The sequence below is a fragment of the Dendropsophus ebraccatus genome, chromosome 12 (genome assembly GCF_027789765.1).
Source record: "Dendropsophus ebraccatus isolate aDenEbr1 chromosome 12, aDenEbr1.pat, whole genome shotgun sequence".
NCBI classification, from domain to species: domain Eukaryota; kingdom Metazoa; phylum Chordata; class Amphibia; order Anura; family Hylidae; genus Dendropsophus; species Dendropsophus ebraccatus.
The window spans coordinates 66,161,335-66,185,192 of record NC_091465.1 but is presented as its reverse complement, the minus strand read 5'-3'; the positions used below and the strand labels follow the sequence as shown (position 1 = coordinate 66,185,192).

Here is a 23,858-nt window from a genome sequence, read left to right as displayed (position 1 = left end):
GCTGGGATTATTGGTAACCACATAGGGGTGTGGGGTGCTGGAAACTGCTATGTGGAGAGGTGGTCTTGATGGTCCTATATATAAAAAACACAAATTTAAAGGGGTTATCCAGAAAACATGGCCACTTTTTCCCCTCTCTTGTCTCTAGGTCAGGTGCGGTTTGCAACTAAGCTCCATTTGCTTCAATGAAACTGAGTTTCAAACACCACCCAATCTGGAGACAATCTGGGGAAAAAGTGGCCATGTTTTTGTAGCGCTGGATAATCCCTTTAAGGTGCCAATGTGGCGCCACTCACATGTGTAAAACAATCACCTTTTTGATGAACTTTTTAATTCAAGTAAAATTACATAAGTGCAGGGAGGGGAAGCACAGGATAGCAGACGCAATTCTGGCAGGGACGTGCCTGACGTCCTTTCTTCCCCTCCCTGCACTTATGTAATTTCACTTGAATAAAGAAGTTCAGCGAGATGGTGAGCGCTGCTACTCTTTTTACATCTGATGCTCTTATTAGGCTTTTCAGTACAGATCCCTGAAGTTAAAGGGGTTATCCAGCGCTACAAAAACATGGCCACTTTCCCCCTACTGTTGTCTCCAGTTTGGGTGGGGTTTTGAAACTCTGTTCCATTGAAGTAAATGGAGCTTAATTGCAAACTGCACCTGAACTGGAGACAACAGTAGGAGGAAAAGTGGCCATGTTTTTGTAGTGCTGGATAACCCCTTTAAAAGCCAAATGTAAAGGGCCTGAGAACCACCGGTTAGGGAAACCAATATAGATCGCAATACATTTTAACCAATGTCAAGCCTAATGGTCCTTTTAGATGGAGCGATAATTCGCACAATCGCACGATTATCGATTTTGAATGAACGATGTGTTTTTTATAACGATCTTACACATAGGTCAAATCGGTGAACGACTGTTTACACGGAACGACCTGCGATATTTTTGTGAACAATCAACGACTATTTGAGAACATGTTGAAAGGTCAAAATGAACGATTTCTCGCTCGTCGCTTGATCGTTCGCTGTGTTTACACGGAGCGATTATCGCTGAAATGCGATCGTTATCATGCAAATTCGAACGATAATCGCTCCGTCTAAAAAGGACCATTACACTCCATGTAATCCCTCATTGTATAAGACCACGTAAAAGGGGTTATCCAGGACTATAAAAGCAGCTACTTTTTAGCAGATACCACCTGTCCTCAGGTTGTGTGTAGTATTACAATTTAGCTCCATTCATTCCAATGGAGGACAGGAGAGGTGCTGTTTCTGGAAGAAAGTGACTATGTTTTTCTAACCCCCTTTTTAAAAGGTGCAGTGTTGTTAATCTGAATCCATTGTGACTTTCCTCTTTTCCAGCTTTAATGAGATCAGCAAGTTTCACACACAGATCCTACGTGTCAAAGACAGAGATGAGTTCCCCATGATTCTGGTTGGTAATAAGGCAGATCTGGATCTTCAGAGACAGGTGAGACCCTCGCTGCATGTCTGTGTGATCAGTCTTAAAGGGCCATCATTATTAGCTCTGCAAGCTGCTTTGAAGGGGCCACTGCACTACACGTTTACTTGAACTCAGACTGTTGCAAATCTACAAACCCCATGATGCTCTTCATGGAAGTCGTGGTTTTGCAATGGTTGGAAAGTGACAGGCCGGGTAAAAGGATTTACTATCCAGAAAGTAGTGCCCCACATGTCCCTGTCTGGTATTGCAGCCTTCCCTCTATGGAATTGATCAGAGCTGCAGTGCTAGACACAACCTGTGGACAGATGCGAATGTAGTTTAAAACTTCAGCGAGTGAAAGTGGTGGATTCCTATTGGCGCCAAACCCTCATTTAAAAACCTGTCAGGTGTCTCCAATGTCCCAGAGAAATGGCTCACGGCTTCTGGAGTCAAGTCACACTTTATTGGTATGCTACGCATTTCGAGGGTGAGAATCCCCTCTTCATCAGGCCTGATGAAGAGGGGATTCTCACCCTCGAAATGCGTAGCATACCAATAAAGTGTGACTTGACTCCAGAAGAACATCTTTATGTTATTGTTTTATTGACCTGTACATGCAGCGCCGGTGTATCCTTCTTTTCTATTCAAAGAATGTAGTTTATTAGTCATGGGCCTGGCTTAGATCAGAACTGTAATGGGGAAGTCAGTAAATTGAAGAAGTGCAAAAATAATCCCAAAATACCTGAATAAAGTTGACAAGGCTTCTAGAATAAACCTGCACTTTGTATACTGTATAGAGGAAGTTTCCCTGAATTGTGTCTCCTTTATGACTGGAGGTAACCTATTGTCCTTCTCTTCCCCATCAGGTGACCAAGGAAGAAGCTCTAAGCTTTGCACGAGAGAATCGGATCCCCTATATGGAGGCCTCGGCCAAGATCCGATTAAACGTAGATGAATCTTTCCATGAGCTGGTCAGAGCAATCAGGTAACGGAGGGGGATGGTCTGTGGTTGGGGGGGGGGGGTCACTGGTAACAGTCTGTATATAGTTATAATGTATCTTATAATGCTATCTTATCAGAAGTCGCTGCCTTTCTATCAGTGATACAGTGCAGTGTTATCAGTAATAATAAATGTGAACAATGAGAAGTAGGCGATGGAGGAGGGGAAGAGTCCACAGTTCTGACAATCCATTGTTTAGTACCTGGTAGTCCATGGTATTCCCTAGACTAGGATGCCATGACCGGGCAAGCAAAGGTTAGGTGTGGCCGCACCGTTTACCTGAAATTGGGTATCCTCATTGTAATTTACAGCACTATCTCTTCAACAGCCTACATCCAAACCAGGAGAATATTTTATAGTCATGGAAATGATAAGAAATAACAGTAGTGATAATAGGTAGAACTAAGGGTTATTTTACGCGGCTCGACACGAGGCTGCACAAGGAAGCAAATGAGCGCCATTCAGAGAGCGCGATGACTCAAATGACCGCGCCGAATGAACAGTCACTGAATCGCTCATGAGACGATTTAAATCTATTGCCATCGCTCGCACATCCCGTTACACAGATATGTTTGCTGATAGTGATAGATCTTAAAGCCCACACAAAAGATGTGGTCAGCCGAGGCTCTGACGTTTTCCCGCTCCTCGGTTGATCGCAAACACTTTTACTTAGGTTAATTATCTGGCTGATAATTGGCCCATGTAAAAGGGCCTTAATTTTCCACACAATCTTGATTAAAGGGGTATTTTGATCTTATAAATCTGAGATGGTAATGAGTTATCCGGTGTCTTGCAAAAATTAATATACTCCTAGGGCCTTTGGAAAATAGAAAAAGAACTTGTACTTACCTACCCCCCGGTCCCTGATCTCTTGTCTTCTTCCTGCTTTTGAGATGAGTGTTTGGGATAGGCTCAACCAATCACTAACCAAAGTAATGATGTGCCATGACCAGTGATTGGCTGAGCAGGCACTTCCTGTATGGATGGCCACTTTCCTTTTCTTCTGGGCCCAGCCCAAGTCTGGGTGCACTACTTATAAAATGGGAATATACATTGCACATTGAAAGCTTCAGGCAAAAAGATGATGGGGGAGATTTATCAAACTGGTGTAGAGTAGAATTGTCTTCGTTGTCCCTAGCAACCAATTAGATTCCACTTTTGATTCCGCACAGATTCTTTGAAAAATAAAAGGTGGAATCTGATTGATTGGTTGCTAGGGGCAACTAAGACAATTCTACTTTACACCAGTTTGATAAATATCCCCCCTATGTCTATTGCAAAAACAGCCTCAAAATGCTGTGTATTTAAACGTTTTAAAAACTTTAATGTACAGTCTTGCCACACTTGGTATATTTGCATGGTTTCAGCATACCCTTATGTAATGAGAAGCAACTAAAAAAAAAGCTAATATCCCAGTTTTCTGCTTTTCTGATGTTGTTGCAGTGTGCTGGGCGCCTGGTTCCCTTATAGGCGGTATTATCAGCCGGATCATCTCATATAGTGCCGTCATCCTACAGCTAGACAGGTGACAGGAGATGGAGAGCAGGCGGCCGCAGGAGAAGCCGTCCTTCATGTTATAATCCGCTCAGGGCTCAGCAGAACATGTTCATACAATGTTTTTTCTGTCTATCTGGAGACGGCCGTGACCTCACCTCATAGCTATGACACATTACACTGCTCAGCTGTACACTTAACCCCCGCAGTGCTGTATACTCCGCAGCCCCAAAGTCCTGTAAGGGCTTACCTGCCTGATCTGTGCCTAAAAAGATAGGTCCCTTGTTTTATATAGTACCACAACCACCAATTTGTTTGGCTTTAAAATTAAGAATGGCGCCATATAAAGAGAATGAAAAAACACAGGCGGCCATAAAACCGTGGGGAGTCTGGAGGGAGTGAATTCCCCCCTGGCCCTGCAGGTTATCTTTGTAATGTTCCTGGGGTCATCCCAATTATAGGCTTCACTTAGGGAACTGGTATTTATGGGGTTTCTAGTATATTCCTTTATGTGGCTCCATGATGAAGCTTTACTTACTAATAAAAAAGATCAATTCAAGTAAATTATCCCAATAAACGGCTGCTATGCCATAAAGCGCCGTCTCTTAGTTGAAAGGGTACGGTATCGCCACCTGCTGGCTGCAAATAGTACAGCGTTTGAAAATTACAGTGCAAGGCAAAGCTTTATCATTGATCCACGGAACAGATGATAATTGTTACATCGGTGGAGTGTGACCTTCACTGATCGCTAGAATCGTGGACAGGTTAGCACTGCCATACCTGAGAGACATGGAGACAGATGTGGCACATACAATTTCTATCCTTTGTACATGTACTTGGGGAGGGGTTCCCTTATTCCAACAATGGATGGGATCTGAGCAGGCATACCTGTATTTTACAGCCCAATAAGGGGATTGCCGACTGTCAGCTCCTATGTATGATAGGGGGCCCCCCTGCAACTTTAAAAATGGCAGAACAAAGCAGTGGATATGCACGTCCACTACTGTGTTCACTGTCTATGGGACTTCTAAAGACAGGGGAGTAATAGCCGATAGACAATGAACAGAACATTAGACTTCATGCCTAACTGCCACCTCATTCTGAAGCTAGTCTTAGCACCTCAAAATTGTGGCGGATGCAGCGGTTGGACTCCCCCACAGTCATATAAGGGGTAATTATTGGAGGACACCCCCTTTAAATTACACTGTGTAATATGTCATTTCTCCTCTGGCAGCAATGCCAGGAATTGAACAGCTGTTGTGAGGTTCCCCTTTTAGATTACAGCAGATTGTTATGGGTCTAAGCAGCTGGACATCCTGTTATTTGCTTAATATATCTAAGAAATCTAAGAAAATTTTGTCCAAAGCAGATGCTCTAGAGACTTAGCACTTCAATATAAAGATCCTTGAAGTTTCTTTGATATAGTCTAATTTTCTTTTTTTCATTTTCTTTGTAGAAAATTCCAAGAGTCGGAATGCCCCCCGACCCCAGCTGTTAACCCTAAGAAGAAAGAATCTAAAAGCTGCCCCTGTGTGATCCTGTAACCTTGTGTCCCGAGCCGCCCAGATCAGAGATGCAGCAATAGCTTGGGGAGGGCTTTGACCACTCATGGAAATCCGGGCATTGTTGGTGCCGCCAGGCTGCACATGAATGGTCCTCTCTTCAGCTAACTCATCATGCCGACACCTGGAGGTTGCATCCAATAGACACATCACACGATCTCCCTGCTGATCCAGCCCCACTGCACTGGGGGGCTCCTCTGTAGGCCGCACAAATCCCCTCTTACCCCTCCATCCCTCCGTGCATCAGGGCAAGATGCTTCATTCTCCTACAAAGAAATGCAGTTTGCACACACTCCCTTCATCTGTGCCGACGCTTGATTATTTTTGTATGCTGGGATCTGCATGTAAATATATATTCTGTATATATATTTTATATATATTTTATGTTCTCTTATTTTAGTATTCCATGAGCTTCTATGTCCGCAGTAAGGATGCGTACTGGAGAGACTAGTGCTGGAGATTCTCCTATATGTTATCAGTCCGTATACCACAAAGGCACGCTTACCTTCCCCCAGCTCTGCCAGCTTTCTCTTATTAGTAATGGAAGACTTGGTACTTTCTCTGTTCTTTTGCTTCCCCTATGGTATAGCATGGTGTGTGCTTTACAACAAGAGGGCTTACACCTACACTGTGCTGGGCACAACCAAGCCGACTGCATTGGAATGAATTTTGCTGCTCCTTGCAAAGCTGTGAGTTGCTCATCTGTATACACTACGCCAGTGGTCTGCACCCTGCAGCTGTTTGTGAACTACAAAGCCCAGCATTCCCTGCAGCTTGCAGACCACTGCACAACACTGAATGACCTCATTGTTACTGTAACCAGCTACATACAGTTAGTGGGTGGCCCTGTGTGAGAGCTACGAGCCCTCTGAAGACTGATCATACCAGTGTATTGATTTTGGGGGACATCCCAAAAATTTTAAATATTTCACCTGTTTTCCAAAAAAAAATGAATATTTGGAGTTTACTTTTTTCCATTTAACTTTTGCAAATCCTGAAAACTATTGACTTGATGATTTCATATAAATAGATGAAGTTTTTTTTAGAACAATTGCAGTCAGTTGCATTCTATTGTTCCCTGTTATCTGCCATATAAGATTTCATGTTTAATGGGATAGCTCTGCTCCGTACGACCACTACTTTCTTGCACGGCTCCTTTTTAGAAGTTTTTTTTTCCTTGCATAAATGTTAGTAGCTGCTTTTTATTAAAGTGATTTTAGATGTAAGGACCCTTTAAGAAGCTATTTTTGATTAAGGTTTTTTTTCCCCCCATATTTTGCTTCAGCAGTGCCAAAGACATGTTGGTAATCACTAGCTTTCTTTTTCCTTCCCCAAGGGACCTATTGCATACAGCGGAGTAGATTGCCATAGTATAACAGCCAAATGTACAGTGCGGGGTGAATGGTAGAATCCTACTGTATCATAAGGTAAAGCAACTATAATACCTAAAGGCTATAAACATCACTGAATCCATCATTGTAGTTGGGTTTTATTAAAAATTCAAGCTTTCTTCTGCAGCTTGCATGTGTTCCAATACATTGCAAGCTGCTCAGTGCTGTAGTCAGATAGACTTTTAGATCCGATTACAGCAGGTCCGGTCTTCTCATGAATGCTCACCTAGGCTAAAGGGGTTATGCAGAATTGTAGCATTACAATTCACTTCAAAGGAACTAAGCCTGTATAACCCCTTTAAGGTGGGCAAACATTTTCAAGCCCCCCCCCCCCCATATACCTGACTTTGTTCCAAGCGTTCATACACTTTTAATGGCCAAAGGAGAGAAAGCAGCTGCTGGACTCCTTTAATGGCAGCTTATCTAAAGGATTGGGCACTGAAACTTAACATGCCTGATCCTTCTCTTTACTGACATCATCCATCAGGAGAGAGTCAGCTGGTCCAAACAAAACTGACAGGTTCCGCTAACTAATGTGTATAGGGTTCTATTATTGATCAGATTTGACTGAATTAGATAAGAGTTTATAAAAGGAGGAGGGGCTGGAGATAAGGTCAATCAGCAGCTTGCATTGTATAGGAAAGTATACAAGCTGCAGAAGATGAATGCATGTCCATAGGCTTTAAGATCTCACATGATTAAGGGCTCATATACATCAGCATATTTCATTCATCTATAATGAAATAGACCTATGGGAAGCTCTGGGATTTAACTGTATTTAGTACCCACTTCAATACTATTCCTATTGCAAACACCACATAAGGGACCGGTGCACAGAGCTGATGGTGCAGCATTGTTGTCTGCACTACAGCTTGTGAAGGGGTTGGTCCCGGATTAGAAAAACGGGGTCCCCAGCACAGCAGCCTTCTTGTTCATGGGCCCTGTGGTGTAGCAGGACTCCTTTTTCTAATTGTGGACATCCCTTTCATGTTTTAAGGCTAAGATAAACAAGAGATAGTCAAACTCCTATCCTGTATTTTTATAGGGCTATGGAATAGGGTATGTCACCCTATAGGAAAATATGAGGCTACCAGCAAAGCTGTATGGGATTTGTCATTGTGTCCCAGTCACTACATTGCTTTACTAGCAAATGCTGACATCTGCCATGGAAAACTTGTGTGTACTTCAGCCATAAGACCATGTTCATTTCTATGTATATTGTTTACAAGTCGACATAAGTATAATCACATATCCTTGTCTTCAGAATGTTCATTAAAATAATGATCTGTTTTACCAGTGGTGTCTGTTACCTTACTGCGCTTCAGCTGGATGTCTATACCTAACCTTACATCTTAACTCCTGCGGTCCACATAGGTAGGGTGACCTAAACATGAGGGTAGCAGACAGACAGAAATAGCGGCATTCTCATTTTGGGGTTTGATTTGGTACTGCAGCATTCACTTGAGTGGCAATACCAGACCCAGCCAGTAGAGAATAGTGGCACTGTTTCTATAAAGAAAAAAAACCTGTATTTTTTATGTAGATTATGTCTTTAAAGTTATTGAATGACATTAGGCCACATATCAGGCCAAATTTCCTTAAAGGTACAGGACTCTTGAAATGTCCATGCCGGTGCTAGACTTACTTTTTTTTTTTTCCACGGTTATACTTTCACCATTTTTCTCAATTTTTTTTTCTAGCATTGTGTTTTTGGAGCATTCTCTGCTGTCATATTTGTAATTCCCCCCCCCTCCATCTTTCTTTTAATTTTTTTTTAGGCCAGGGTATTTTTTTCCTTTTTTTACTTTCATGTCCTAGAGGAAAACTCACCAGAAAAAATCCACTAAATAAAATAAATATTTTTTAGGGTACTTCAGAAACACTGCAGCATTTTCAAATGTGTATCTGTACCAAATGTGCTGCTTTTGGTGGAGCGTTTCTGTGCGGACACAGATATCGTAAGGCTGAAAACGAATGGGATGAAAATTTACAGATTTTCTGCACATAATGGCTTACTCAAAGTCAATGGGGAAAGTGCATCAATTTAACAGTGTATCTGCGACGTAAAGTAAAGCACTACAGACTTAAAATCCACCCTGTGTCTGAATTCTTTCTTAAAATCTTCACATCGCTGGTATAATGATACGCTGCAGTCTTTCTGCATGCAAATCTGCAGCGTTTCCTACTTGGGTCAAAGCAACCAACCCTACAAGCCTCTAAAGTGTGACTGCAGCCATGTCGTAGAGACATGTCAGAAGCTTGAATTGATCGGTGTGTCACTGCCCAGACCCCGAGGCTATGTTTGCACACATTGGAGTTTCACTGCATTAATGGTGCCTTTACATAGACAGATTAACAGATTTTTGAAGCCAAAGCCAGGAATGGTTTTGAGAAGAGAAGAAATCTCAGTCTTTCCTTTATGACCTGCTCTCTGTTTATAGTCTGTTCCTGGCTTTGGCTTTAAAATAAATTGCTTTGTGTAAAGGCACTATTAGGGTCTAATAAAACAGCAGTATATTTTTTGCTCTGCAAATTTGCATAATCTGCAAAATGAAAAAAAGTGTACTTAATAAACTAGTCACTATTTGCGTATCCGTATTTTTTGCGCATCTCATCAGCAAAAATACGGATCCCACAGAGTTCTATTGGTGTGTCCGTGGAAATTTCAGGCCGCACTAGAGCCGGTTATATATTTTTTTTTTTGCGACACAAATCAACGCCCTGTGCGCACCTATAGATGTATGAATGGGGCCATTGAAATATAGAGGGGGAGATTTATCAAACATGGTGTAAAGTGAAACTGGCTCAGTTGCCCCTAGCAACCAATCAGATTCCACCTTTTATTTTCCAAAGAGTCTGTGAGGAATGAAAAGTGGAATCTGGTTACTAGGGGCAACTGAGCCAGTTTCAAAACCCCCCTTTTTTTTTAAAACCCTTTTTTCTACTTGTGGACATCCTTTTTATGTTTTAATGCTAAGATACACAAGAGAGAGTCAGACTTATATCCTGTATTTTTATAGGGCTATGGAATAGGGAGGTAGGTCACCCTACAATATACAGTTATATACAATAAAGCAGTACAGGATTTGTCATTGTGTACCAGTCACTACATTGCTTTACTAGCAAATGCTGATATCTGCCATGGAAATCTTGTGTGTACTTCAGCCATAAGACCATGTTCATTCCACCTTTCATTTTCCAAAGAGTCTGTGAGGAATGAAAGGTGGAATCTGATTGGTTGCTAGGGGCAACTGAGTCAGTTTCACTTTACACCATGTTTGATAAATCTGCCCCATTGACCCTATTTTCAGTACGTAATTGCAGACAGAATTGCGGACATGTGAATAGGGCCTTACCGAGTGAGCACAGCTTGACCAACTGCTTTCTCCCAGCTCGTTCTAGTGATTGGTTAGAATCTGGGTGTTAAGACCTCGACCAATCAAAACTAGGCATGTTGTAGAGACTTGTCAGAAAAGTTTAAAGTGACAATGCTCATTTAAAATATATATTTTTTTTACAACCTGTGATGGTGCATACTATAACATGCAACTTGTTAGGACCGGGCCTATATTACTTGGTTAGTGTACCTCCGCTGGTTCAGTTCTCCAGCTGTTGCAATGCCACAATTCCCAGTTCTGGGGAAAGTTGTAGTTTTGCAACACCTGGAGGTTGAAGCTCACTGCTGTATGTGGACATGGCAACAATTAGACAGGTTACCAATCCCTAGTGGCGAATGCAGGTACTGCAACTATACAAGGGTTTGTCCTGGCGAGTTACGACAGCGCGTTCAGATGTCACAAACCACAAAAAAACACAAAGAAAACGAGAAGAGCAAACAGGATGCAAAGAAAAAGTGTTTTTTTTTCTTTTGTGTACACATTATACAATGTGAGTTGTACATATTGAGAGAAAAACGTCAGACACTAATTGACGATAAAAATATATAATAACATCCATACAGGAACACAAATTCAATTATTGTAACAATACCTTTGAGGCAAGAACAAGATACACGCAGTACACAGCGTAAAAAAGGTCTAGATTAGGACACATAAAAAGGAGCAAGTGAACGAGGCATCGGGAGCTGTTATGGGTTTAGCTGAGAAATACATTTGGTAACATGGAGAAAGAGTTATTATCGTTTTTTATTTTTTCCAACCAAGCTAATGAATTAAAAATAAACACCCCCCTACGAAAGAATGGTAGGGGCCATAATTACCCATGAGCATTTGGCTATTCTTTATTATTTTTATTTTATTTTTTTTTTACTTATTTAAATACTTTTTACACCCATTTTTTTTACTACTACTTACAAAGTCAGTTTGCTTAATAAAACCCAAAAGTTTTCAGATACAACGTTGTCACCATCTTCCCATCGAACCGTCGTGCCCTTTTCTTTACACTATGATACAAGTTTCGGTTACTGGATTTGTAACCTATGAGTGGACATGTCGGCTTCCCCTTATCACGTATGATGCCAACCAGAGCCACCCTCGTTTTATACACAGTCATGTAAACTAACCAGACGTTACACACGAGACATAGTTGGATGAAAGCATGTCAGTATAGCTTTTAGCTATACCCCTTATGTCGAGAAATAGCGCCACGCTTGTCTGTGGCTGTCCTTGGTATTACAGCTCAGATACATTTCCATTAAATGGAGCCAAGTTGCAATAGCAGAAACCACTTGTGAACAAGAGCGACCTCTACAAATATTTGAAGAAAAAAAAAAAAGACTGCTTATACATAGAAATAATGCCACCCTTGTCTGGTATTACAACTCACGTCTGCTTGAATGGAGACAAGCTGCAATATCGAACACAATGCGTGAACAAGAATGGTGTTGTTTCTAGAAAAGTCTGCTTCTATTAAGGAGCAGCACCACCTTTGTCCATGGCTGTCTTTGGAATTGCAACTTCACTTGAATTCTGCCAAGTTGCAATACAAGACAAGACCTTTGAATAATAGTGGCGCTGTTTTTATAAAAACGTAAGTGATCCTAGACAACCCTTTTAAACAAAGACATTTATAATAATTGATGCAAGACTTGTAAGAGTAGCCACCTGGACAGTGTTTTTTATGATTGAAATGATACACAAGTGACGCTCATATAGAGATATTGCTGTACGTAAAACACACATCTGTGAAAGAGAGCTCACAGAATTTCACATCCTGATGTGCAGTTTCACCTGACAATTGTGATGACTTTTTTACGTTTGGTATCATCGCCAATTTGCCCCAAATTTCCAAAAACCAACACCATCCGCTATTCTCTCCAAAGTGAGTGGCATAGGACCGACCCATGTACTGTATGTGGCTTCTTGTTCTTGGCAATATGTAAGAATGATGTAAAATGGGATAATGAATGTAGCCGAGCCAAGTCTGTCACTAATCCAATGATATAAAGTGAACATACACCCGTAAAGAAGAGTATTCAGCCTTTAAAAACAGATAACCTATCCATCGATACTAGATTAATGGGAGGGTCTGACTCATCTACCAACAGCCAATCAGCTATGTGGAGAAGCCAAGGTGAGCATCGGAGCCTTTTTAATGTTTACATCGACTGCAAGTGTGTTCGTATTTCCAAGCTTTATCGAATGAACAGGACAAAGCTCTCAATCGGGACAATGTAGCTCCAAATATAATATATATAATAAAAAATAATCAGCCCAGAATTTTGGATTTAAAAAAAGAATAGATATGAAATTATACATTCACTCAATGCAGCAGCCATGCACTAGACGCCAAATTCAGCTCTGCTACACCTTGATGACTGAACTCAGGAACCACAGGCATGACTTAGAACCCTATTACACGTGGCAAATATGGAGCAAATAGGCCAACAATGCTCTATGTAATAGGGCCAGCGATCAGCCGTACAGCTCCCCAATGTAATAGGGGATGTACAGCTGATGAATAATGGCAGCAAAACGCCACATAATCAATCTATTGATCGTTCATGCAGCCCTGGCCACACATTGGTTTAGCCAAATAGTAATAATTGTAATGTTTAGCCTTGTAACCAAACAAGCTCTGATGTATGAGATTGAGCGTGCTTTTACCTATATAATAGGGCCCTAAAGGTATAGTGGTATGACTAAGAGCTATAGTGAAAAATGGTTCAGCCCTAACAAAAAGAAAAAATAAATCACCATGTTGGCGCATTCAAGTGCGACAACAAATAAGCATTCAAAGCTGGGGCTACAATATACAGTATAGAGAGAAAGTGATCATATCCAGGCCAAAACTTTCCTGCCTTGCTGAATCCAAGAAATCCCATTCACATCATCGACTAAAGAGAAACAAAAAGATCAAGGGAGACGTACAAAAACTGGTGCAATAAAGAAAAAAGAGCAACCATCTCCATTGCCGCCCCCATACTCCATGCCGCCCCAGACCATGGCTTTCGTTTCCCATTGCCATGCTGTTATACATCTCCCCCCCTAACAAACCAAGTCTCATAATACTTTGTTAAATTATATTTACATCCATAGTAAGCTAAAAGTAACAGAAAAATCACCTAAAGACATTCATTCTAAAGTGCTACCCAAAACCTACATACTGCAGTAGATCATCATCACCTAAAAGAATACCTACCAAAAATATATATATATATTTATTTAAAAAAAATCTCTGCAACAACTGCAACTCCCATCATCCTATGCAAAATCTAAGTACCAGTGGTAAAGATAAGTAACAGTATGTACTAGTAATGAGCAGGTCCTCTGGGTTTGAGGTACAACTTAACATTCAGCTAACATAACACTAGGTCATGGCCATAAGATGTGCCAAGTAACCCAAAAACTTCCTGTGCCCCAAAACCAGAGATATATGTTAAGGTTCGGAGCTTTTACTTGTGCTTAGGTTTATAATATGTCATAAAAACGCAACCTATGACTGCAGTGTATATGTGAACAAACAATAGAGACAGAGAGGTACGTCCATGATTACTTTAAAGTCTACATATAAAGTTGGATGAAAAATGATTATAGTGCTGCACTGCACACAATAATCATTTTTCTAAATAACTTTAATTTTCAATTCAGCCAATAAATGGCTATACAGAATGGCCATGGTCCGTGTTATTTACCAATCTTACCTATGCATTAGGAGACAAACTACCTGCTTCATCTCTATAGTATCCATAGCCAATGTAAGACCCAGTACCATAGAATCACATTACATTCTACAGCACCAAGTATCACACTGGCTACAGGTGTTATAGAGCAGGTCGCTTTGTCTCCTAATGAACAGGTATAAGATGTCAGGCAAACATTCACAGGCTAAACTGAAAACAAAAGTATTTTTGAGACAGATATGATTATTGTGCACAGTGTTTCACTATAATATTTTTTTTCATATAGCTTTACAAGTACATTTTTAAAGGAAAATTCCAATAAAAATGTAAAATCACCCATCAATCCATGATCTTTACGTTCTGAGCCCTGGAATTTGATGTTACTGGATAATTCTCCAAGTATTTATCGCCTTGCGGAAGCATTGGGTGGAGTAAAATGATGTTTTTTTTATTTTTGACTGGAGTTTTTCTTTAAATCCATTTGTAAACAAGCCGTTAATGTAAAAATAGACTACCTGGAATATCACTGTATAATCTGCATTGGTTGTAGCTGAAAACTGTGAAGATATAGAGGACATAGGGAAATATATCAGTGCACCCATACGACACATTCATGGTACTAATGGAGGACAAATGGTGGATGAAAAACAGAACCTGATAGATTTCATATTGCGTGAGAATGGTTTAGCCAACAACTTTTTAAGCTGTGTTCACATGGTCCATTTTTGCCTTTTTTTTTCTTGAAAATGTAAATAAATGAAAAATACTTACCTTAGTCTCTTTACCCCCCCCCCCCCAAAAAAAAACAGCTACTAATTTGGACCATATGAACACAGCAAACACCGTTTTAGTTTTTTGTATTGTATATTTTAGGCTAAGTTCACATGTGCCGATTTTGCCTCAATTTTTTTTTTATATGAAAAAAACACAGGAAAAACAAATGTGAACTCAGCCTTAGGGTTGGCGATTTTACAGAAAAATACATCACGCTGGGGCAAATTCTATAACTGACCCTTCCATATTATATATTCTCTCATACATAGGACACTGGTAACATAAGGTTTTAGGAACAAACCGCTTTGGTGACAACCGTATAACAGGCGGAAGAATAACAGGAAATTTAACCCTACAAGAATCAAATTTCAGCGTACTCATCCCCTCCCCCTTTATATAAAAATTAAAAACAACATAAACTCGGAGAAAAGGGAAGAATAGTGGAAAACGTCAATGTAGCTTAAGAATACCCCAATTTTTTTTCTTTTTTATTCTCTCTGTTCTAAGTTTATTTTTCTGAGCAAAATACTAATCCAAGTTCAGTCAAACTGAACACTTCACATCTAAGCAACATCATCATTATCAATTAGATATAGTCAAATACAATATTGTACATAGATTCTTCTCCTATACAATATTTACAGTCAGTTAAAAAAAAAAATAAAACAAACAAAACCCTTTTTAAAAAAATAACATAAAATAAGAACACGCAAGCAGTTAATCTCTCCCCCCCCCCCCCCGGTCATGTCATCATTCCAAGAGGGAAAAGTATGGTTCCAAATTGTTTATGCACAAGAATAAAAAAAAAAAAAAGGGAAACAGTTACGATGTTGTAATGTTTAAATAAAGTTAGGATTGTGAATTTAAAAAAATATCTAGCTTTTTTTTTGTTGTTTTCTGTTGTATTTGTCTTCTAACCCTTTTATATTTAAAGGGGCAGAAGGCCTTTGCACCCTAAGCGTCTAAAGCAAAAAAAAAAAAAAAACACTTTCTTTTTCTTATATAGACTATGATGGGGTACTTTAAGGCCCACTTATATAGCCTTAATAGGTGAATTGAGAGGGGGCAAAATAACTTATTAGTCTCTATGCTAAAGGAAGGCTTACAAATATCCTGCACATGGAAACGGTAGCAAAATGTAACATAAAATACTTACAAAATGCCTAATATTTTTTTCTTTTTCTTTTTCGTACAAACTTCCTAAAGCAAAGGAGCGTAACACCATGAGAGCCACTCCACCAGTCCTCTCAAATGAAAACAAATCATCTATAAAATGTAGATAACACCATCTTCATGTCAAGGGATATTAACAAGACATATAGAAATTATTCCTGCAACATGAAAAATACTGAATGTAAAGTTAACAGTTAGTTGACTCGCAAAATAAAAAATAAATTATAAAAAAAAAAATTGATATTGGATTAACAAAGCTTTATTACCGTAGTTGGCAAGAGGCTAGGAAGCTTTGCTTTATGAGCCTACATTGAAGGAATACAGCAGAACACAGGTATGGTACCATTTCCTTACAACTATTGTCTTTCCCGATTTGCACATCATCTTTGGAGAGAATAGCTGTACGTGTAATTCTACCCTGTAATTTTTTTTATTTTTTTTTATTATTCCTAAAGGAAACAGCAGAAATGCCCCCTCATGTTTACTACAACCACAGCCAACAAGGCAGCTAGCTCGGTTTGTGCCACGTAACATTTTCATTTTTTTACATTTGTCCCCCAGATTGATTATATAGCCTTTCTATGACTTTCTGTCCAAAAGAAAAGAAAAAAAAAATTCTGAGAAGGGTTGAAATAAAAACAGCCAAAAAGGTCAAATTTTTGACAATATATCTGCCTCCCAAATGATGAGAATAAAAAAAAATTTTTTTAGAGCTTGACCAAACTGAAAAAAATGGCAGTGAAAAGTGAGCGTCAGTATCATTTTGTGGTGAACGACCCTTATAGCTAAAAAGATTTGTTAATCCAAAATCTAAAATTCCCACCACCCCAGCAGACAGGGATTCTGGCTCTTACACACGCACAACACATACACGCATGCTTCCCAATAAATAATATTTAGGGCCAAAAGGTCAGCCTGCCGTCTTCTGTCAGAATATTGTCAGTCATTGGAAGCGGGTCTGAGCAGAAGGCAGAGCCAAAAATCCTCTTTACGGTATGATGGTGATGGCATAAAGGAGGAGAAATAAAAACAACGTACATTTAGTGAAACCTTCTCTGCAGGAGAAAACGGTAAAGAACAAAAAGGAAGAAGACAGAAGTCAAGAGAAAGAGAGGACCAACTCCATCCAAGTGTCAATATCCAGAAGGCCTAAAGTTACGTCGAGGCCTCCAGAACTTACGTCTTCTACTCCCCTTATAGCTTGTTGTGTGGCCGGGTGCCAGGGCCACAAAGTTAAGTCCAGGAAAGAACACTTTGCCTTGTCTGCCTGGCACGTCTCTCTTTCTCGTCTTTTGAGTCACATGGTTTCAGTTTGTCTATTGAACCCCTGGTTAACAGGTTTCGTTCTGTTCTGCAGCTCAGATAGCTGTCATGGGTTTGGTCACGCGCACTTGTTCTGTGCTTGCGTGAGTAGGTCGATGAAAGAATCGAAAAGCTTTTCGAGCCAAGGTTGGTTTCTCATGCACTGCTGAACCACCTCCTCTTGACCCAAGTCGTCATTCTGTTCTTCTATTGCGTTGGTCTGCAAAAGACGGATGGACAGTGGTGGTTAGATGCAACCATCTATGTCACGTATGGACTCAGGATAATATGACCTGCTACGATACAATGCTACAGGTATATCAACTATCACAAGCTATATAACATACTACAGTGCGCTTTTGTGTGACCCACCCCTAACTGGAAATGGAAAGAAGAACTACAAAATGTGTATTGTCTACAGCTCCCTGGCTCCTCCCTTTTTCCTGAGACAACGCATCATCCTGTGATGTCACAGGAGGCTTGGCTGGATCTTGTCACGTAGCTCTAGTCCCACCCCCTGAGGGATGTCACCATCCCTGACAAGCCCCTTTGGCCTACATCACCATCTTCCTGTCATGTACACAGATACCTATTTGGCAGGAGTGCTGTGGGAGGGGAGTAGGCAGGGTGGGAGAACTGTGATGAACTAAAGAAAAGCAATGTTTTCTGGGAATTCTAGTACTGAGCAACAACTCAGAAGCAAGACCACAAAACAAATGGATTTTGGGGGTTTTAGCACTGGGCAGACAGGTAAGCAATGCTGTTTGCTTTAGCAGAATTTTATTTTACCTGATGTTGAAGTACCCCTATAATAGACGCCCTTAAGAAAGTGCATCCTGATTATAAAGTACCATTCTTAAAGCCTATAGACACAAAAATTCCTTTGGTTACCATTACCTAACTCTCCCACTTACCTCTTGCTTGCAACGTAGGAAGGTGTGATACTTGTAGTGATGCAAGGAATGGTACAGAGAGTAATAAAGTGACTTCTCAGCATCCACCTTAAATTCCTAAGGGAAAAAAAACACAGTACTAAGTTACTATACATGATATATGATACAGAGTCTACTTTACAATGTGTTTCCAAAATCACATTATAATGGCCAACATCTTGTGCAACCATCAAGTCATCAAATCAGAATTTGTGTAAACTAAGGATGTGGTCAGCCACGGACTCTCTTGCTTATGTTTTATCCACTTCAGTTTCCTATAGACAAGATGCAACCACTGCGCCTTTAAGCTAATAGGGTTTACTAATGCCATGTAATTCTTAAAGGAGAACTCCGAGGATTTTGAAAATCGGGGAGGGGCAGGGGGAATTTGATAACGAGTAGGGACCAGCCTCAGGAACGCTGTCTGGCAGCAGCTTACCCTGTCTCTTTCCATTGAGAAGACAAATGTTCGTCCATATCACACGTCCTTGTGTATGGGGAGATAGGGAGACATAGCTGGCATAGCTATTAAAGGTGTATGGCTGCGTTTAGACAACGTAAACTTATAGTAGACACATGGCTCCATTACTATGACATGACTTATTTTTAATATCTCTTATATAAAGATGGATTGCTACCTGTGGTTTGGCTACATTCTTTTTTAATTTATTGAGTGTTTTTCGGTTGTACGGCTCCCCTCCTGGTTTCATCCGGACAGTAGAGTCTCCTGGATCAATATTTAGTTGTGGGAACGTGTGAAGCCCCTCCTGCAAGTTAATGGAAATATAATGCGCAAAATAAGTAATAATGATAATAATAATAATAAGGAAAATAGGAAAAATAAAGAAACAATCGCCGATTTCCTCCCTGTATGAGATCTTTGCAAAAGTGTTAGCCAATCCTATTAACTTTTGAGAATGAGAAGCAATTATTATTATTATTTACAACGTGCCAAAAAGCATCTCGGCCACCTTACCTGAACAGATGAGCTCAGAGAGATCTTCTTCAGGACTTTCTTCTTATGTTCATTTACAATTCCATCAATTTTTCTCATGGGTGGAAGGTAGAGCTCATCTGGAAAGAGGAAGCAGACAACCCGTTACACAACATAGAGGACAATGACCTACCGGTCAAATCAGGTCATCAATGAACAGAGGCTATACAGTTACATATAGTTAATAAGGTTGAAAAAAAGACAAAAGTCCATAAAGTTCAACCTACAGAAACCCTATTTTGTTGATCCAGAGAAAGGCAAAAACCCTTATGAGGCAGATGACAATTCCCTGATCACAGGGAGAAAATTCCTTCCTGAATTCAATGGATCCCTGGATCAGTGTCCTATTACATGTAATCTCACTGCTCTTACAGTAAAGAATCCGTGTCTGTGCTGATGGTGAAACCTCTTTCCTATAGTCTTCCTACCATTTCTCGCAAACATAAAGCCTCTCAATAGTTTTAGGTCAAATCACAAGAAATATTTTTTAACATTAAAGAAATGTAGGGACACATCCCAATGACAAGGGGAACATTACCATCCAGCTGTCAATTTATTTATATATTGCCAATAGGAATAAGAGAGAAATGGTATAGTGTGGGAATTGTTATAGGGAAGTAATGTAGCGGAGCGGACTACTCACCACTAGTATCTTCCAGTGCCTGAATCATATCCGGGTCTAATGCTGTGCTCACCAACATTTCTATGTAGCTTCGGTACATCTCTTTCATGGCTCGTGTGTTCAGTACTCGGCCGACAGGGACACGCTCTGCAAAACACAATTAAATGGTACCTAAAGGATGTCTTAAATGCAATGTTATATCCTTGAGCCTTACCACACTTTAAGATGACATGGTCAACAGTAGAAGTAAAAATGACTAATTTATCTGTGGTGGGTGTACTACTGTTTAGGAGCCTGCAGGTGGCGCCATAAACTATGAGATCCAACAAAGTTATCAGTTTACAGTATGTTAATCATTTCTGTAAATTAGTCTAATAATTCTACAGGCAAGTGAAGCCCAAAACGGACATTAAGTATAAAGACTGAACTATACAGCATTACGGCTTGTCTGCATCTTACTGGGGATTTTTAACTTGCTTCCTGATCAGTACTGAGACCAGTTCTGATCAGGAGATATAGCTGGAGAGAGAGAGAGAGAGAGAGAAAGAGAGAGAGTGCAGCAGCAGCTCAATCCACTCCCTGTCCTCATAGACTTACATTTTTTTGAATCAGCCAAAGAGGAGTGGAAAGTGCATGGCACGGCCAACGTGCTCTCTCCCCGACCTAATCTCCTGATCACAATGGGTCTAAGCACTGAGACCCGATGTCAAAAGTCATTTTTAATTAAAGTTATTCTGTAAGCAAATATTATTCAATTTCCTATGTGGGTACAAGACGGATCAGATACTGGGGACTTCAAAGTGTACCTGTCATAGAGACATGTCAAAAGTTTTAATTGGTCCAGGTCTGGGTGTTCAGACTCATACCCATTGGGAGATACAGTGGGGAGAAGACACGCTGCAGCTTGTCCACTCTCCGCTCTGAATAAAAAAAAAAAAGAATCGGACTTATAATGGAGTGAAACGACTTTTTTTTTTTCTTTTTTTAAACTTTTTTTCTTTTAGCGGGGAGAGGATGCACTGCAGCTGCATCTCCCCATTGGTATGGGTGTGAGCATTTAGACCCGGACCGATAAAAACTTTTGACATGTCTCTATGACATATCAAAGGTTTTTATAACGACAGGTACACTTTAAACCCTACACGATGCAGCCAGACATGGTCTTCAATTTTAACTTGGGTATATGAGGGCTTGTTTTTTGCAGGATGACCTTTATATTTGCAAAATATTGATATAGATGTGCATTGCTTTGATCACTGTTTTAATACACCTCAGTACTTCTGTATTGCAATTTATTATGCCTGTCAGAGTCCCATTGAGGGGCAGTCTAGTAGGGTCTCAGAGGCATCTGTACAGGGCAGACCTGTGTTAGACCCCCAGGTGTCATAGCAAGCTATCAGTGTCCCCAGATCACGTTGTGGGGGCATCAATAGGGTGACAAAGGGAGCCCCCTGCATCTCTATTACCACTTTGTTATCCCTATCAATACTGTTATACAGTAGGGTGCCAGCTGTATAATACAGCCAGCTTGTGAAGGAGCTATACTATATGAGTATAATTACTATGCTGGATACAACTTTATGGTTAGGTTCATACTAATTTTGCAGCCTCCATATATTCAAAAGATTTTTTTCATTAAGGTTATTGGCACAGTTGTTCCATATTAGATGCATCGGGACTATAACAAACTAATAGGTTGTGAAGGTGGAAATAGCCTTTCAATTTCCTGAACTACTGATGTGAATCTGGAATTGCGCCATAAAACCGACCGAGTCCGGGTGTGTACAAGCCTTTATTGGGTTTTAGAGTTCATCTAGTCTCTGGGGTCCCCTTCACTTTATTTTGGGTAAATGAGTCAGAGGTTCTATAGTTAACCTGACAATGTCTATGAGGAATGTCTCCCCTGCACCCGCTGACAGACACCGCTTCCCTTACACTTGTTTACGTAAACGATAAGCTGTGCATTGACGCAAGTGTGGTCCCATCTCCTCTAGAGTCCACCTTATGACTTCTAATATAGAATGTAAATCCTCCAACCACCGTCTCACCTTCTTCACTCTGCTGGTCAGGAGAGGAGTCAGAGTCGGAGGACGAGGCCACCTCTTTCAGCCATTTTTTCCTCTTCTTTGGCGGTGGTTCAGCCTTTACTTTTGTGTGTTTCTGCTTAGGTTTCAGTGCAACTTTAGGAGGCGGCGGTTCTACTTTCTCTACTTTTTCTACCCTTATGTGTTTTTCAATCTTCTCGGCTCTGATAGGTTTCTCCACTTTATCATTCTTTGTCACTTTTTCAAGCTTTGGTGATTTTTCTATTCTTTCTAACTTGGGCATTTTCTCCGGCCGTTCGGGCTTGTCCATTTTTGAGGGCCTGTCTGTCCTGGCAGTTTTAGAAGATCTCTCAGCCCGAACCGGTTTTTCATGTCTCTCCACCTTGGAGGTTTTTTCTGCTCTATCTGACTTCGGTGATCTATCAGTCTTCGGTGATCTATCAGTCTTCGGTGATCTATCAGTCTTCGGTGATCTATCAGTCTTCGGAGATCTATCAGTCCTTGGAGATCTATCAGTCCTTGGAGATCTATCAGTCCTTGGAGATCTATCAGTCTTCGGTGATCTATCAGTCTTCGGTGATCTATCAGTCTTCGGTGATCTATCAGTCTTCGGAGATCTATCAGATCTCTCCATCTTGTTTGGCTTCTCTGGACGCTCCACCCTCGTAATTTTTTCCGGGCGTTCTGTTTTTGCAGCTTTGTCCATCTTTGGAGTTTTATCCACTCTTTCTGTCCTCGTTGTTTTCTCTTGTGATACCTCTGCTTCCGATCTGTTTGTTACTTCACATTTTGCCGTTTGTTCTATTGGCTCTGGCTTGGCTTGCTTCTTTGATGCTTCATTTTGCTCCACTCTACTGGGCACTACAGGTTTTTCTGTCTTTTTCACTGGTTCTTCTTTGTCTGGTTCCTCCAACACCTCGTCTTTCATTAACTTTTCTGTTGGCAAAGGCGGCTTTCCAGGACATTCAGCCTTCTGAGGTTTCCGAGCCACCTCTACTTTTGCCTCTGGCTTCGGTTCGGCCTTCTCAGGCTTAACCACAGTTATGTTTTTCTCTACTTTGACTGTAGCATCCACCTTCTCTTGCCTTATGGGAGTTGTAGACTTTACAACAGGTTCGACTTTATCATGCTTTGCTGTCAGAGAACCCTTTTCTGGTTTTACAATACGTTCAGATTTCTCTTGCCTTCCAATAGAGGGAACCTTTTCTGCCTTTACAAGCCGCTCTGGCTTTTCTACCCTACCACCTGTGGTAACCTTCTCAGCCTTTGTAACTGGTTCCAACTTTTCTTGCCTTCCAGCAGAAGGAACCCTTTCAGGCTTAGGAGTAGGTTCTTGTTTTTCAGGTCTTGCCACATGTGGGCTTTTTTCAGTTTTTACAGCTGTGTCTGGTTTTTCCAATTTTGTCTCTGGTTCAGCTTTCTCAGGTATCAATGCAAGTTCAGCTTTTTCTGGTTTTGGGGCTGGCTCTGTCTTCTCTGCCTTCACAACTGGTTCGGTTTTATCAGGCTTCACGGTAGCTATGATTTTATCCTTCTTCACTGCTGGCTCAACTATATCACTAGTCTCATCCACAATTTCATTATTATTCTGGACCAAGGGCTCTGGATTTTCCACTGGCTCTACTTTTTCTTTTTCAGGTTCTATAGCAACCCCTTCCATTATCACATTGGCTGCAAGGTTTTGCTGTTCTTGGTCTTCCACTACATTTGCTTTTTCATAGTTGCGAACAGGTTCATTCTTTTCAATGCTCTCCTCTTCTTCAACGTGGTCAGGCTTCTCCAGTCTCTCCGTTTTCTCTTCTGTCTCCGTTTTTTCAAGTTTTTGCACAGGCTCCATTTTGACTAAGCGTTCTGGTTTATCGCACTTTTCTGGCTTGGTCATGGCCACCGGACTTTTAGCTCCTGGGGCTTTTGTTTGGCTTTGCCTCCTACAAGAGATACATAAAGAAGATAGAATTAGACACATACACGCAGCAAGATTAGCATCAACAGTGAGGCCACCAGATGATCATTTCAGTTACCGAAAACTCTTTTGTCTTTGCATGG

At 40.7% G+C, this 23,858-nt stretch overlaps 2 protein-coding genes across 3 annotated transcripts in view; one reads left to right on the top strand and one right to left on the bottom strand.

Moving 5' to 3' along the window:
• Window positions 1–5,499, top strand: part of RRAS (RAS related) — a 44,154-nt gene extending 38,655 nt beyond the window's left edge. Inside the window, exons 4-6 of the mRNA XM_069948074.1 lie at window positions 1,361–1,469; window positions 2,309–2,427; window positions 5,393–5,499. Coding sequence (XP_069804175.1) covers window positions 1,361–1,469; window positions 2,309–2,427; window positions 5,393–5,480 — 316 coding nt within the window. The 3' untranslated portion in view covers window positions 5,481–5,499. The remainder of the gene's footprint in view (window positions 1–1,360; window positions 1,470–2,308; window positions 2,428–5,392) is intronic.
• A 9,263-nt stretch (window positions 5,500–14,762) lies between these two features.
• Window positions 14,763–23,858, bottom strand: part of PRR12 (proline rich 12) — a 65,497-nt gene continuing 56,401 nt past the window's right edge. For both annotated transcript variants that reach the window (XM_069948835.1, XM_069948836.1), the window contains exons 9-14: window positions 21,816–23,740; window positions 19,789–19,914; window positions 19,128–19,225; window positions 18,790–18,918; window positions 18,134–18,229; window positions 14,763–17,439 (exon numbers count right to left, since the gene is read on the bottom strand). In XM_069948835.1, the coding sequence (XP_069804936.1) occupies window positions 17,299–17,439; window positions 18,134–18,229; window positions 18,790–18,918; window positions 19,128–19,225; window positions 19,789–19,914; window positions 21,816–23,740 (2,515 nt within the window). In that variant the 3' untranslated portion in view covers window positions 14,763–17,298. The remainder of the gene's footprint in view (window positions 17,440–18,133; window positions 18,230–18,789; window positions 18,919–19,127; window positions 19,226–19,788; window positions 19,915–21,815; window positions 23,741–23,858) is intronic.